We start from the raw sequence: 12,673 nt of genomic DNA on the forward strand, positions 1-12,673 counted from the left end.
CCAACCACCTGGCAGGTCGCTCCCTCTTTACTCAGCTGACAGATGAGCTGATCAGACATCAAGGGGGGGAATATGATAAACATATCTGCTTAAGACTGCCCTGTGATATCAGCGGCTGCTCAGTGCAAGAGCATGCCCGTGTGCTGACAGCGCTGAGAAGTGTTTTGAGAAGAAGGACGGAGGATGCTGACATTCTTATGAAGAGCTGAAGAAGCCAGGTGCACACAACTACACATTACACCCACATTATAGAGATCCCGGGCAAGATTCACAAAGGTACTTTGACGTGCATCCAACGAAGTGGGTATTCACCCACGAAAGCTCATGCTCCAAAACGTCTGTTAGTCTATAAGGTGCCACAGGACTCTTTGCTGCTTTTACAGATCCAGACTAACACGCTACCCCTCTGATAAAGGTACTTAGATGCCTAAATTTGGGTTTCGGGGCCTAAGTCCCAAGTTTTGGCTCCACGGCTATTCCCACAACTCTTGTCAAATTGTCTAGGCGCCTAAACTCACCCAGTGCCTACATTTTCAGGGTAAAATTTCCTTTTAGTGCCTGCCCTTGGGGTGAGGAGACATGAGGGGGTTTGGGCCCGGGGATGGCTTAATCCGGCCCTACAAATAACTCCAGGAACTTGGCGGCAAAGCACTGGCAGCTCCATGACCTGAACTGGTAGCTCCCGCCCAGGGCTGCTAGCCAGGGAGCCTGGTGCGCGGACAAGAGAACAGCTCTGGCCAAGTGCTCCCTGTGCCAGTCTGTTACCAGAGCAGTCACACACGCTGTGTCATCGAGAAGCATGTCACCTGCAGCTCCAAGCTCTGAGCAGCCGCTCCAGGACCAGGATCCCCATCATCCCTGTGTCCATGTAGACAGGAACAACCCCCAGTCTCCATAGAAGTCCCCTTCTCCCCCCTCCTCGCGATATGGACGTCTCCTTTATCTAGTCACTAACAGGGAGGCTTCTATGCACGATGCCCCCTAATGCGGGAAGAAGCTGCCCCTGCCCGGGGGCGGTGGGGCCCCAGGAGGCAGGATCTAGGGCAGGGTCTGGGGCAGGGGCTGCATTGTCACGAGTTGATCGCTAGGACCCAGGAGCCGCTGGCTGGGAGCAATGGCCGGGCTCGCTGCGTCCCGGCCGCAGGAAGTGACTCGCAGCCGCTGCGGTGACTCTGGCTCCCAGGCTCCTGGCGAGATCCCCGAGCCCCGGCGGGCGGCTGGTGCTGGGAGCCCGGAGCCCTGGCTGCAGCCGGGAGAGGGGAATCTCCAGCAGGGCCCTTCCCGCTGCTCCCCCCCAGGAGCCTCTCCCAGGGCAGAGCCCCCAGCCCGGCCCCTGCCCCGGGGGCCCCGCTCGGAGGGAAGGTGAGAGAGACCCGCCCCCCCCCCGGCACCCCCGGGCTGCAGGGGGAGGTTTGGCCCCAGGCTGCTCCCCGCGGAGCTGGCTGCGATTCCCGCCCCGGGCCCGGGAAAGCTGCCGCCAGCCCCGGTGGGGGCGGGGCGGGGGGCGCCCTGCTGGGCCGGGCTGGGGGTGGGACAGTGACACGGGGGGCGGGAGCGGGAGGGGGTTGAAGAGGGGTGGGGGGAATTGAGGGGGGAACAGGGATGTGTGAGGCCAGGGGCAGGAGGCGGATGGATGGGGACGGGGGGGAGGGGCTTTAAGAGTTGCCCAGCCTGGTGGGGACTTTCTCCAGTGTCCGGAGCCTGCAGGCGATGGGGAGACCCGGGGGAAAGGGCTGGGGCAGGAAAGCGACTCTGCCCAAGGGGCCCCTTTCAGGGACCTGCTGGTGAGTTTGTAGTACAGGGAGAGCGAGTGTCTGTGAGTCCCAGAGCTGCTGCCCTCGGGGACACCCCCAGGCTCACACTCCTGCTAGCAGATGGGTGTGGAGACGGTAAATAAGGAAATGTTGTTTACTCCTTCTCATAACACAAGAACCACGGTCACCCAATGAACTTAATAAGCAGCAGGTTTAAAACAAACAAAAGGCAGTATTTCTTCACACAACGCAGTTAACCTGTGGAACTCCTTGCCAGAGGATGTTGTGCAGGTGGATGGTGTCCCTAGACTCTGTTTGCCCGAAGCAGGGAATGCGTGACAGGGGATGGATCACTTGATGATCACCTGTTCTGTTCATTCCCTCTGGGGCACATGGCACTGGGCACTGTCTAAAGACAGGACACTGGGCTGGCTGGATCTTTGGTCTGACCCAGTCTGGCTGCTCTTATGTTCTAGACGAAGTAGCTGATCTATGCACTGGAGAGCAAACGCCCAGGGGAACAGGACAGGCACCAGTTGTCCCAGGCAGAGGGGAGGAGAGAAAAGGAAGGGGACAGAAAGGGAAAGAGAAGAGACTGGCAGGGGCAGCAGGAGCAGTAAGTGAGGAAGGAGGTTCCCAGCTCCCAGCCCGGCCCGGATCCATTCCCTACATCCCCCTGGGCCGACTGACTCTCCTGGGAACAAGGGAAGGAGCTGACAGAGGAGAAGCCGGATCCTGCCCCTGTCGAGTCATTGCCACTGCGAGCTGGACACTGCCCTTGGGGCCAATGTCGGGGGGGAATCCACCACTGCAGCTCCTTTGATTCTGGTCTTTTCTAGTGTTTGGTTCAGACAGTCTGTTACTGGGGGGCAGAGGAGGGCGATTTAAAAGTGTCTCAGGCAGTTCAGTGCTGGTGGGAGGGGCCAGGTCAGTGCTGTAATAGTGACAGGGTTTTCCCAGCATGGCAGAGTCCAGAGCGTCTGTCTGCAGGGAGGGAGCCTGTGGGGAATTGGGCTGTGAAATGGACTCAAGCCCCTTCTGAAACCTCCCCCATCGCCCCTCTCGCCCCGACAGGCTGAGCAATCACATCCACCTGTCGCTCCAGATTTTCCCCGTCTTCAGGAGACAGGGAAGGGAAATGGCTGTGATGAAGCCAGCTCAGGTAGGGGATTTTCAGGGAGCTGCAGGGGAGATTTGTTGTAGAGGGGGAGGGGCAGGAAACACAGGGGGAGGCAGAGAGGGGACAGGGTGTCACAAACCTGCTGGGGCATGATTAACCTGGGCCTGATTTTCTGAACAGGCCCCTTGGCGGGGGTGGGAGGGAAACACTCCCCCATTTCTGAAACAGGAACAGCCCCCTGGGCAGGGCTGGGAAAACTGACCAGACTCCCAGTGCTGGAGCCTGAACCCACTAACCAGAGGTTGCTGTGATATTTTGATAGGTCCATAGATTCCAGGGACTGTTTTGATCATCTAGTCTGACCCACTGTATAACCCAGGCCAGACTAATGAGCCCGTTATTCAATATTTGTTCCCTGTGTAGACTGCAATCAACTCACTCCGTAATCTTTTCTTTGTTTACCTAAATAGCTAGAGCTCCTTGAGTCTATCACAACAGGGCTGGTTTTCTAATCCTTTGACCGTTCTCCTAGCTCTTCTCTGAACCCTCTGCAATTTGTCAACATCCTTTTTGAACTGTCAGTACCAGAACTGGACACAGGATTCCAGCAGTGCCTGCACCAGTGACAAACACAGGGCTGGTCTACACTAGGGGAGGGTATCGATCTAAGGTACGTAACTTCAGCTACGTGAATAGCGTAGCTGAAGTCGAAGTATCTTAGATCGATTTACCTCGGGTCCTCACGGCGCGGGATCGACGTCCGCGGCTCCCCGTGTCGACTCCGCTACCGCCGCTCGCTCCAGTGGAGTTCTGGAGTCGACGGGCGTGTGTTCGGGGATCGATATATCACGTCTAGATGAGACGCGATATATTGATCCCCCAAAAATTGATCGCTACCCGCCAATACGGCAGTTAGTCTGGACGTACCCACAGAGGTGAAATAACCTCTCTATTCATACTTAAGATTCCTCTGTTTATACATCCAGTCGCATTAGCTCTTTTGGCCACAGCGTCACGCTGGGAGCTCATGTTCAGCAGCTTATCCACCATGCCTCCCATAGAGTCACTGCTTCCCAGGACAGCGTCCCCCATCCTGGAAGTATGGCCTACCGTCTTTGTTCCTAGATGTTTACATTTAGTCATATTCAAATGCATATTTTTTGCTTGCACCCAGTTTACCAAGTGATCCAAAGTGCTCTGAAGCAGAGACCTGGCTTCTTCATTGTTTACCCATCCCCCAATTTTTGTGTCCTCTGCAAACCTGATCAGTGATGGATTTTGTTTTCTTCCAGGTCATTTCTTAGAAATGTTAAATAGGATAAGGCAAAGAACCAATCCCTGTGGGACCCTACTTGAAACACGCCCTCGATGTTGATTCCCCCTGTAAAATGACATTTTGAGATCTATCAGTTAGCCAGTTTTTAATCCATGTAATGTGTGCCATGTTAATTGTGTATCATTTGAGATTTTGATTCAAAATGTCATGTGGTGTCAAGTCAAACACCTTACAGAAGTGTAAGTATATTATATCAACACTATTACCCTTGTCAACCAAACTTGTGATCTCATCAAAAAATGATCTCAAGTTAGTTTGAAAGGCTCTGTTTTCCATAAATCCATGTTAAATTGCATTAATTACATTACCCTCCTTTAATTCTTTATTAATGAAGTCCTGCATCAGCTCCTCCATTATCTTTCCTGGGCTCAGTGTCAGGCTGACAGGCCTATAATTACCCATATCATCCTGTTTCCCCTTTTAAAAATTGGCACATTAGCTTTATTCCAGTCTTATGGAACTTCCTCAGCACTTGAAGACTTATTAAAAAATCAACATTAACGGTCTGGCAAGCTCCTCAGCCAGCTCTTTTAAAATTCTTGGATGCACGTTATCTGGATCTGCTAATTAAAAAATGTCTAGCTTTAGTGGCTTCTGTTAAACATCCCCATGAGATACTAGTGGAATGGAAAGCGTGTATATGATGAGACTGTATCGTCTGTTTTCCCCCCAAATGCAGAAAGGAAGCTGTTGGGATTCCTATTCCTGTCCCTGCTCAGAGCTCTGCTTCCTGTATCAGCCTGTGGCTGGTAGGCATGTGGTAAATAAGATGACTCTGCCTTCCTCCAGCTGCTGGGGGGACAAGGAGCTCTCACCTTCTCCCCACCCCCTGAAGCCTCCTGGCTGCTCTGAGCAGGGTGGGGGTGGGATTCTGGTCCTCTGAAAGCTTCTGGTTTTTTGCCGCCTTCTTGTATGAGTAGTAAGAAAGTGGCTGGGGCAACAGGTGCTGACTGGGGGACTCTTGTTGTTTCAGATGCCGGTGACCTTCGAGGAGGTGGCTGTGTATTTCACCCAGGGGCAGGGGGCTCTGCTGGACCCCGCTCAGAGAGCCCTCTACAGGGACGTCATGCAGGAGAACTACGAGACGGTGACCTCACTGGGTAAGGGAGTCCCGTCCCCTCAACTATTAGAAGCCGTGGGGTCTGTGTGTCTGACTCTGGTCAGGTTCTTCTTTGGTCAGTTAGATTAGAGAAGAATGGGTCCCATAGTCCACAGCTCCAGTGTGAGAGAGACTTGCATCTCCATCCCCTCCAAAGCAGTCAGGGAGTCGTAAACCTAACGGACGTGCTAATTCATCCCCATCCCTCCAGCTTTCCAGGGGGCAGAAGCCGTGTATTGTCCTATCCCTAACTCACATGCAGAATCCCTGTTGGTCTCCTTCCCCTGGACTGGTTCCATCCATGGGGAGGGCTCTGGAGGTTTAGAACTAGGCAGGGGTTTAACACCAGAGTTGTGTCCGCATCAGTGAATCCTCCAGAGTGCACAGACCCTGGAAACCCCCAGTGAGGGGATGGTCTCCCACCCCAAATATTTGCTTCTCTCAAGGGGGCTCAGTGATCATGCTCCCATCTCTTCAGATTAGTCATGCTCCCAGCACAGCGCGCAGGGCCAGGTTAAACTCAGGGAATGTTCCTTGTGACAGATACTCTCCCAGTGCTCCATGCGCCCTGATCTTGTCTGATTTCACCCCCCGAGCAGGATTTCCCATTCCCAAACCTGAGCTGATCGCCCGGCTGGAACGAGGGGAAGAGCCGTGGGTCCCGGATCTTCAGGCCTCTGAGAAAAAGGAGGTCATGCAAGTCACCCACAAAGGTGAGGTGTCGGTGAAACGGACATAGAAACTGTGTGGTGAGTGAAGGAAAAAGTCGAGACTCCCAAAGATGTGCTGTGAACGAGCTCCCCCAGGTCTGCCCCATCTCACCCAGGTCAGGGCTGTAATTGACAAGTCGTGCCTCACCATGACAGATATCACTCATGGCTTCCCACCCATCCTTTAGCTGTATGCAGTTTCCTCCCCAGCTTTACTCCTCTGTGAGTGTTTGGGTGGGATGTGGAGGCAGAATTCAATTGCTCAATCTCCCCAGCAGTTACTGTATTGTGTTTTCTCTCTTTGCTATTCCCCATTCTGTCCTTTATCCCCGGCACAGACAGTGACTCCTGTCTGGATTCTCTCTGTCTCCCAACAGGTGATGAGACCCTGAGTGAGAACAAGGAGGTGAATTGGCAGGTGGAACCAGAGAGGACCTTTTTGAGAGGAGCTGAAGGGAATTGTTCCCAGTGCTTGGAACAGGGGAAAGCCTGGGGAAATCGGGGTGGGTCAGAGAGGCAGCTGGGAAACCAGCCAAGGAAGAAAGTGGATGAATCCATTCAAGGTGGGGGAGGATGCACAGATCCCAAGGAAACCACCACCCAGCAGACAAATCCCAAGGACGAGAAACCCCACAAATGCCTCGACTGTGGGAAAAGCTTCAGTGTAAGAACCAACCTTATTACGCACTGGAAAAACCACACGGGAGAGAAGCCCTATAAATGCTTGGACTGCGGGAAAAGTTTCCGTCAGAGCTCACACCTTATTACCCATCAGAGACTGCACACGGGAGAGAGACCCTATAAATGCCTGGAGTGCGGGAAAAGTTTCAACGTGAGGTCGGCCCTTATTGCGCATCAGAGAACGCACACGGGAGAGAAACCCTATAAGTGCCTGGACTGTGGGAAAAGCTTCAATGTGAGATCAGCCGTTATTAGACATCAGAGAATCCACACGGGAGAGAAACCTTATAAATGCCTGGACTGCGGGAAAAGCTTCAGTCAGAGCTCCAGCCTCACTAAACATCGGAGGACCCACACGGGTGAGCGACCCTATAACTGCCTCGTGTGTGGGAAAAGTTTTAGCGACAGCTCGTCCCTTATTAAACATGGGAGAACCCACACGGGAGAGAGACCATATAAATGCCTGGACTGTGGGAAATGTTTCAATCTGCGATCAGCTCTTCTTGCCCATCAAAGAACCCACACGGGAGAGAAGCCCCATAAATGCCTGGACTGTGGGAAAAGCTTCAGTCAGAGCTCAAACCTTGTTACGCATCAGAGAACCCACACGGGGGATAAACCCTATAAATGCCTCCACTGTGGGAAACGGTTTAACGTCAGCTCAGCCGTTATTACGCATCAGAGAATCCACACGGGAGAGAAACCCTATAAATGCCTGGACTGTGGGAAAAGCTTCAGTCACAGCTCAAATCTCACTAAACATCAGGGAATTCATGAGGGAGAGAAAACCTATAAGTGGGACACGTTTCAATAGGAAGTCGACCCTTAATACTCATCAGGAGACCCCAGCGTGGGAGAGAGGCCTCAGAAGTGTCTCTGTTGAGGGAAAAGTTACATTCAGAGATCAGCCCTTGTTCCGCATCAGACACGCCACAAAATAGAGAAACCCCATAAATGCTTGGACTGTGAGAAAAGCTTCAGTAACAGCTCAGGCCTTACTTAATACTGGAGAACCCACATGAGAGAGAAAAACCTTGAATGTTGGGGAAGCTTCCCCTAGTATCTGGCAGCAGCAGATCTGTGCAGGGAAGAAACTGCTGAGATGTCCTTAGCAAGGAAAATGCTCCAAGTGGAGCCAACACCATGTCAGATGTCAGAGACTCCTCCGCACATGGGACTAATTCTCTCAGGGCCCTGACTAAGGCTGGCCATGGTGACAAACCCATTTCCTCATTCCCACACACATCAGGGGCGTTTGGCTCCCAAGGATCCAACTGCCCAGCGCTGGGGTGAGGATCCAGCAGCAGCCGAGCAGCAGCTGGTCAGGGACCCTCTGGCTCTGCCTGGTCTAAGCAAACCCCAGGCAGAGGAGGAGAAGCCCCCATCAGCCCCTCCGCCCTGCTGCAGCCCTGGCTGCTGAGCTGATGGGCCACAGGTGGGGGAAAGGAAAGAGAGAAACTCCTCCAGCTGCTCCCTCTGCTTGGCTGAAGTTCCCCCGCTCCCTTCCCCTGCCAGCTGGGATCCCCCTGCCATGGAGATGAGGAGGAGGACACTAGGGCCAGGCCCCACCTTCATGCTAGACCCCTGTCCCCATCCCCCATCTTCCACCAACCCCTGGGCTGGGCTCCCGCACTGACCTGGAGCTGTTCCCTGCAGGGCGAGTGTCCCTGGGGGCTGGTAACTCCTCCCCTCCTCGAATCCCCCAGGGCGGTGGGCTCTGGGGGATCAACCGTTAAGGGACCAGGGCGATGGGTTCTGGGGAGGACACTGGGGATTGAATGGTTGGGGCTGGGGGAGATGAGACACAAAGGGGAGCTGGGTGCTGGGGTATCGAGTGTTTGGGGATGATGGGATCAGAGGTGAGGGAGAGCACAGGGGTAGAGAGATGCTGCCTCATCACTCACCCCCTCTGCCCCTTCTCCCTGCCCCCTCTGCATTCACCGAGAGGGACTGATTTCAACAGGGCCTTTTATGGGAGGCCTGGAGATCCCACCTCTGCCTCAGCAGCATCAGCCTCCGAGCATCCATCTGTGGTAGGAAGCATGGTCGGGATCAGCCAGCTCGTCTCCTCTGACTCACCCACCCCCATCCTACCCTAGACTGAGCCTGAGCATCTAATTCATTCGGACTCCACCATTAGCAGAGTGACTGTTCGAGTCACTGAGTTCCCCCTCGGGGGGTAGGTTCTCTCCCAGCCAGTCTCCCCTCGATCCAGGCCATGCCAGGAAGCATTTATTTTTGTACATTTTCTCTCTTACAGACGAGAATTAAATGGATTTTCAAAGAGTTGGAGCAAGGGTAGTAAAACGTGGTGTTTTAGGTACTATGCTGTTTGAGAGCGATGGGGTGAGTCCCAGGGATTCCCTCCTTCCCTCATCACTGTCACGCTCCATCCTTGATGCAGCAGCCTCTGTCTGAGCCTTGGAGAATTTTATCCTGTCCCTGTTCTACTCCACCCCCCAAAGTGTCGCTTACCACAGTGTCCCTGGCTCTCCATGCGTAGGAATCACACTTGGATCCTAAATCAGACTCCTGGAAGTGAAAGTGTCACCGACCTGGGCTGGGGTTGGGGGAGGATTCAGATGAACCCCAAAGCACAAGCTAAGGTTTCTGAGCTTAAATTCCATCTATCGGTAAAGTGGCTTCTGGGCTTTTCACAGCCATTTACAGATCATTTGTCAAGGGGAAGGTTTTGGTTTTATTTTATTTTTTTCTGTTTCATTGTGAGGATGCTAGAATTCTGTAACTAACACAACTGAATAGCGAGGAGGTGCTGAGTGAAGCAGTTAGTCAGCTCAGAAGGAAATGAGTCAGCTTGTTCTCCTGATTGTGAATCTGAAGATCCTCTGGGATTTCACTTTCTGAATGTAAAAGTGTTTCGTAGTCCACTCTGTATCATGGGGTTTTCTTTCCTGAAGGTGTTGGGTCATGTACTTTGATATTTGTTTGGTTTGATAGGTGATGGGAGACGTGATGAGGCAAATGACTATTTGCCAGAATAGTCCTTTCCCATTTTAGTTTCACCTCTACCCCATCGTGAGATTTTCATGTGGTTTGAACAATGCCAATTGTCAATATGTATCGGCACAAACAGGGTGAGTGCTAGATTTACCCTCCCAGAGGCAGAGACTGAAATGAAGAAGGAAGTTACTGCCTGATCCCTGCAACGATGCGAGATATAGTCGGGAGGTGAGGGGTACAGAGCTGGAAAATTGCACATTTTGCTCTTGAGAGCCAGACAGCCAGTACTGAGAACTGTGAACTTGCTGCAGTGGGGCGAGAGAGAGACAGGCAATGTCCTATGATTGCCATGGGAAGGCACCCCTGAAATCTAAAGGGCTATGAATGACGCCCCAAGAGGGGAGAGGGCAGCGTCTTCTCATTGCTGAGAGGGCGAGGCTGGGCAGATGCAAGAAGGAAGCCGGGGAAGTCACGAGGCCTGAGCTCCCCGGAAGCCAGGCTCACCCTCATCAATGAGGCCAAAGGGAGAGGAGGAGCCTGAAATTTTAGCCCCTCCCCATCCACCGCAGAGTCCTGGGTGCAGATGAGAGAACCCCTCTGTGCCCCACTTGCCCCACACTGCATCCCTCGAACCCGAGCTCGTGGGGTTTCCTGCTCTCCGAGCATTTGCTCTTGTGACTAGATCCCGGCATCTCTCACGGACTGTCTGTGCTTTTCTACCAGCTTTAACTTGTTTCTCTTTCCCTGGTGCCCGCGGGAGCTGGGAGCAGCACGGTGCTGGCCTGGGACAGAAATCCACCGGGCTGGCCTGGGCTCCGGGCCCTGGCTGGGGAGGTGGGTTTAGCTTGTATTTCTCCTTTGGAAATGATAAAGCAGAACATAGTTTCTCAAGCTCTCGGCGTCTCTTGTCGTGAATAATGAATCAAAATGGGCTTTCCTGGAAGCCTCTTGGAGGTGTTATTTCTCTTTCCCTGAGCACCACAGACTGCAGATGCCAAAGGAGCCAGCTCTGTGGGATTTCAGACTCTTCTATGGGTCTGTGGGGAAAATCCATCATTCGCAGGGGAAATCCCTCCTAGCTGTCCTGTCCCATTCACCTCCTGTGGAAGAAGAGTCAGTCAGGCTGGGGAGGCATTTTTTTGAACCTTGGTGGAGAAGCCATGGAGAGGAGTCATGATAACCTGTTCTTTAAAGCGGTGGTTCTCAACCAAGGGTACACACATCCCTGGGATTACGCAGAGGTGTTCCGGGGGGCACATCAACTCATCTAGATATTTGCCCATTTTTACAGCAGGCTACATAAAAAGCAGTAGCGATGTCAGTACAAACTAAAATTTTACACAGACCATGACTTGTTTATACTGCCCCGTAGACTATACACGGAAATGTAAGTACAATATTTATATTCCAATCGATTCATTTTATAATGATATAGTAATGATGAGAAAGGAGGCAATTGTTCAGTAACTGTGGCTGTGACACTTTTGTATTGGTATCTGATTTTATAAGCAAGTTGTTTTTAAGTGAGGTGGAACTTGGGGGTAGGCAAGACAAATCAGCCTCCTGAAAGGGGTACAGTCGTCTGGAAAGGTTGAGAGCCGCTGCTTTAAAGCACCTTGAAATCCACCAATGCAAAGTGCTATCTGAGAGCCAGGTATTCTTCTGATTTATTTTTGGCCATGCAAGGTAGGCCCTGCACTCAGCGCAATGGCATTTGTCCGTTTGGACGCAACGCAATAACTTTCGATTGCTGCACCTGATCAGTTCTAACATTTCCAGGAGTGTTCCAGGCAGCCCCCGGGAGGAGGCTGCTGAGTTCAGTGAACGTCAGAAAGTTCTGAGGGGTAATGGCGGATGCATGGGGCTCTCCACGTATCTGGTCCCTAGCCCCCTCCGCTTCAACCAGATCTGCAATTGTCGAATGTCTGGTGCTCGGCTGCCGCTGAGCCCTGGAGGGCCGAAGGGATGGTGATGGTGCAATACCTAACTTAGGTGTCTAGAAAATCACTGAAACAACTCTGGGATCCAGAAAGGCTGAATTAGTCAGCTAGGCTCCCTGTACTGTGCATGGGGAAACCGAGGCACTTAAGGCTGGGATCTACAAAAGCCAGCATGGTAGGCAGGGAGCCTCCTAAGCTAGGCCATGAGAGATGCTGATATGGGGGGGTCCCTCAGTCTCTCCTGCAGAACTTGTCACATTTTGCAGCAGTCATACAGAGTCCTTGGGAAAGGGGATGGGGCCTCGCAGGCAGGTGCCCCAACCCTCAGACTGCGGAGTCGATCTCTCGCTGTGGCACCGTGAACGTTCCACCTGGGCTGGGCACGGCACAGGGGGGCCTTTGATGAAGGTCTCCCCAGCACAGACCCTGCTGGGGGAGCAGCAGCTGCTCAGTGTCAGCTCCCAGATCCCAATGGAGGAGGCAGCAGCTCATGACACAGGATGAAAACCAGAGACAGATGGAGCACAGCCTCCTCTCTCTGAGCCGGGACACAACAGCTACTGAACAGCTGCCCCCACTCCTCTCCCTGCCAGACCCCCAACCTGGGAGGGGATCAAATGTAGTTAGGGTTGCATTAAGGCATTGGCTATTTGCTATTCCCAGGTGATAGGGAAAGACTGAGGCAGCCCATTATAATTGGTGGACCCTTATTATCCATTACCATTTGCTGCCCCAGACGAGATGGAGAAAGGTGTGAGAGAGCAAATTGTGATGGGAAACCACCCCCACATCTGTCACAATATGGTACCCCTGGACCAGAGGATGGGGAAAGGCAGACACAGCAAATTGTGACAGGGCAGCAAAAGCAACCAGCAGCAACTTGTGCTGGCAGCTGTTTGCAGCCTGACCCTGGCTGGGGTCTGGGAGATCCCAGACCCAGCAGCTGTCACTTTCCATCTGAATTCCTGTAAGGGAGAGTGCGCCAACTTCAGGACAGAGCTGGACACACAGGGGAGGAGCGGGAGGATCCTGCACAAAATCTCTTTTCCAAAGCAAATATCTAAACCTCTGG

The 12,673-nt window shown here is 52.9% G+C and overlaps 1 protein-coding gene across 1 annotated transcript; it reads left to right on the forward strand.

The window, feature by feature from the left end:
- The first annotated feature begins 5,258 nt into the window (after positions 1–5,258).
- Positions 5,259–10,544, forward strand: LOC123345269 (zinc finger protein 501-like). Its single transcript, XM_044982024.1, has 3 exons — positions 5,259–5,310; positions 5,909–6,022; positions 6,397–10,544. Exons 1-3 carry the CDS (start codon positions 5,277–5,279, stop codon positions 7,512–7,514), a joined length of 1,266 nt encoding a protein of 421 aa, XP_044837959.1. The 5' UTR covers positions 5,259–5,276; the 3' UTR covers positions 7,515–10,544.
- Positions 10,545–12,673: the final 2,129 nt, after the last annotated feature.

Source organism: Mauremys mutica, chromosome 12, assembly GCF_020497125.1.
Source record: "Mauremys mutica isolate MM-2020 ecotype Southern chromosome 12, ASM2049712v1, whole genome shotgun sequence".
NCBI lineage: Eukaryota > Metazoa > Chordata > Testudines > Geoemydidae > Mauremys > Mauremys mutica.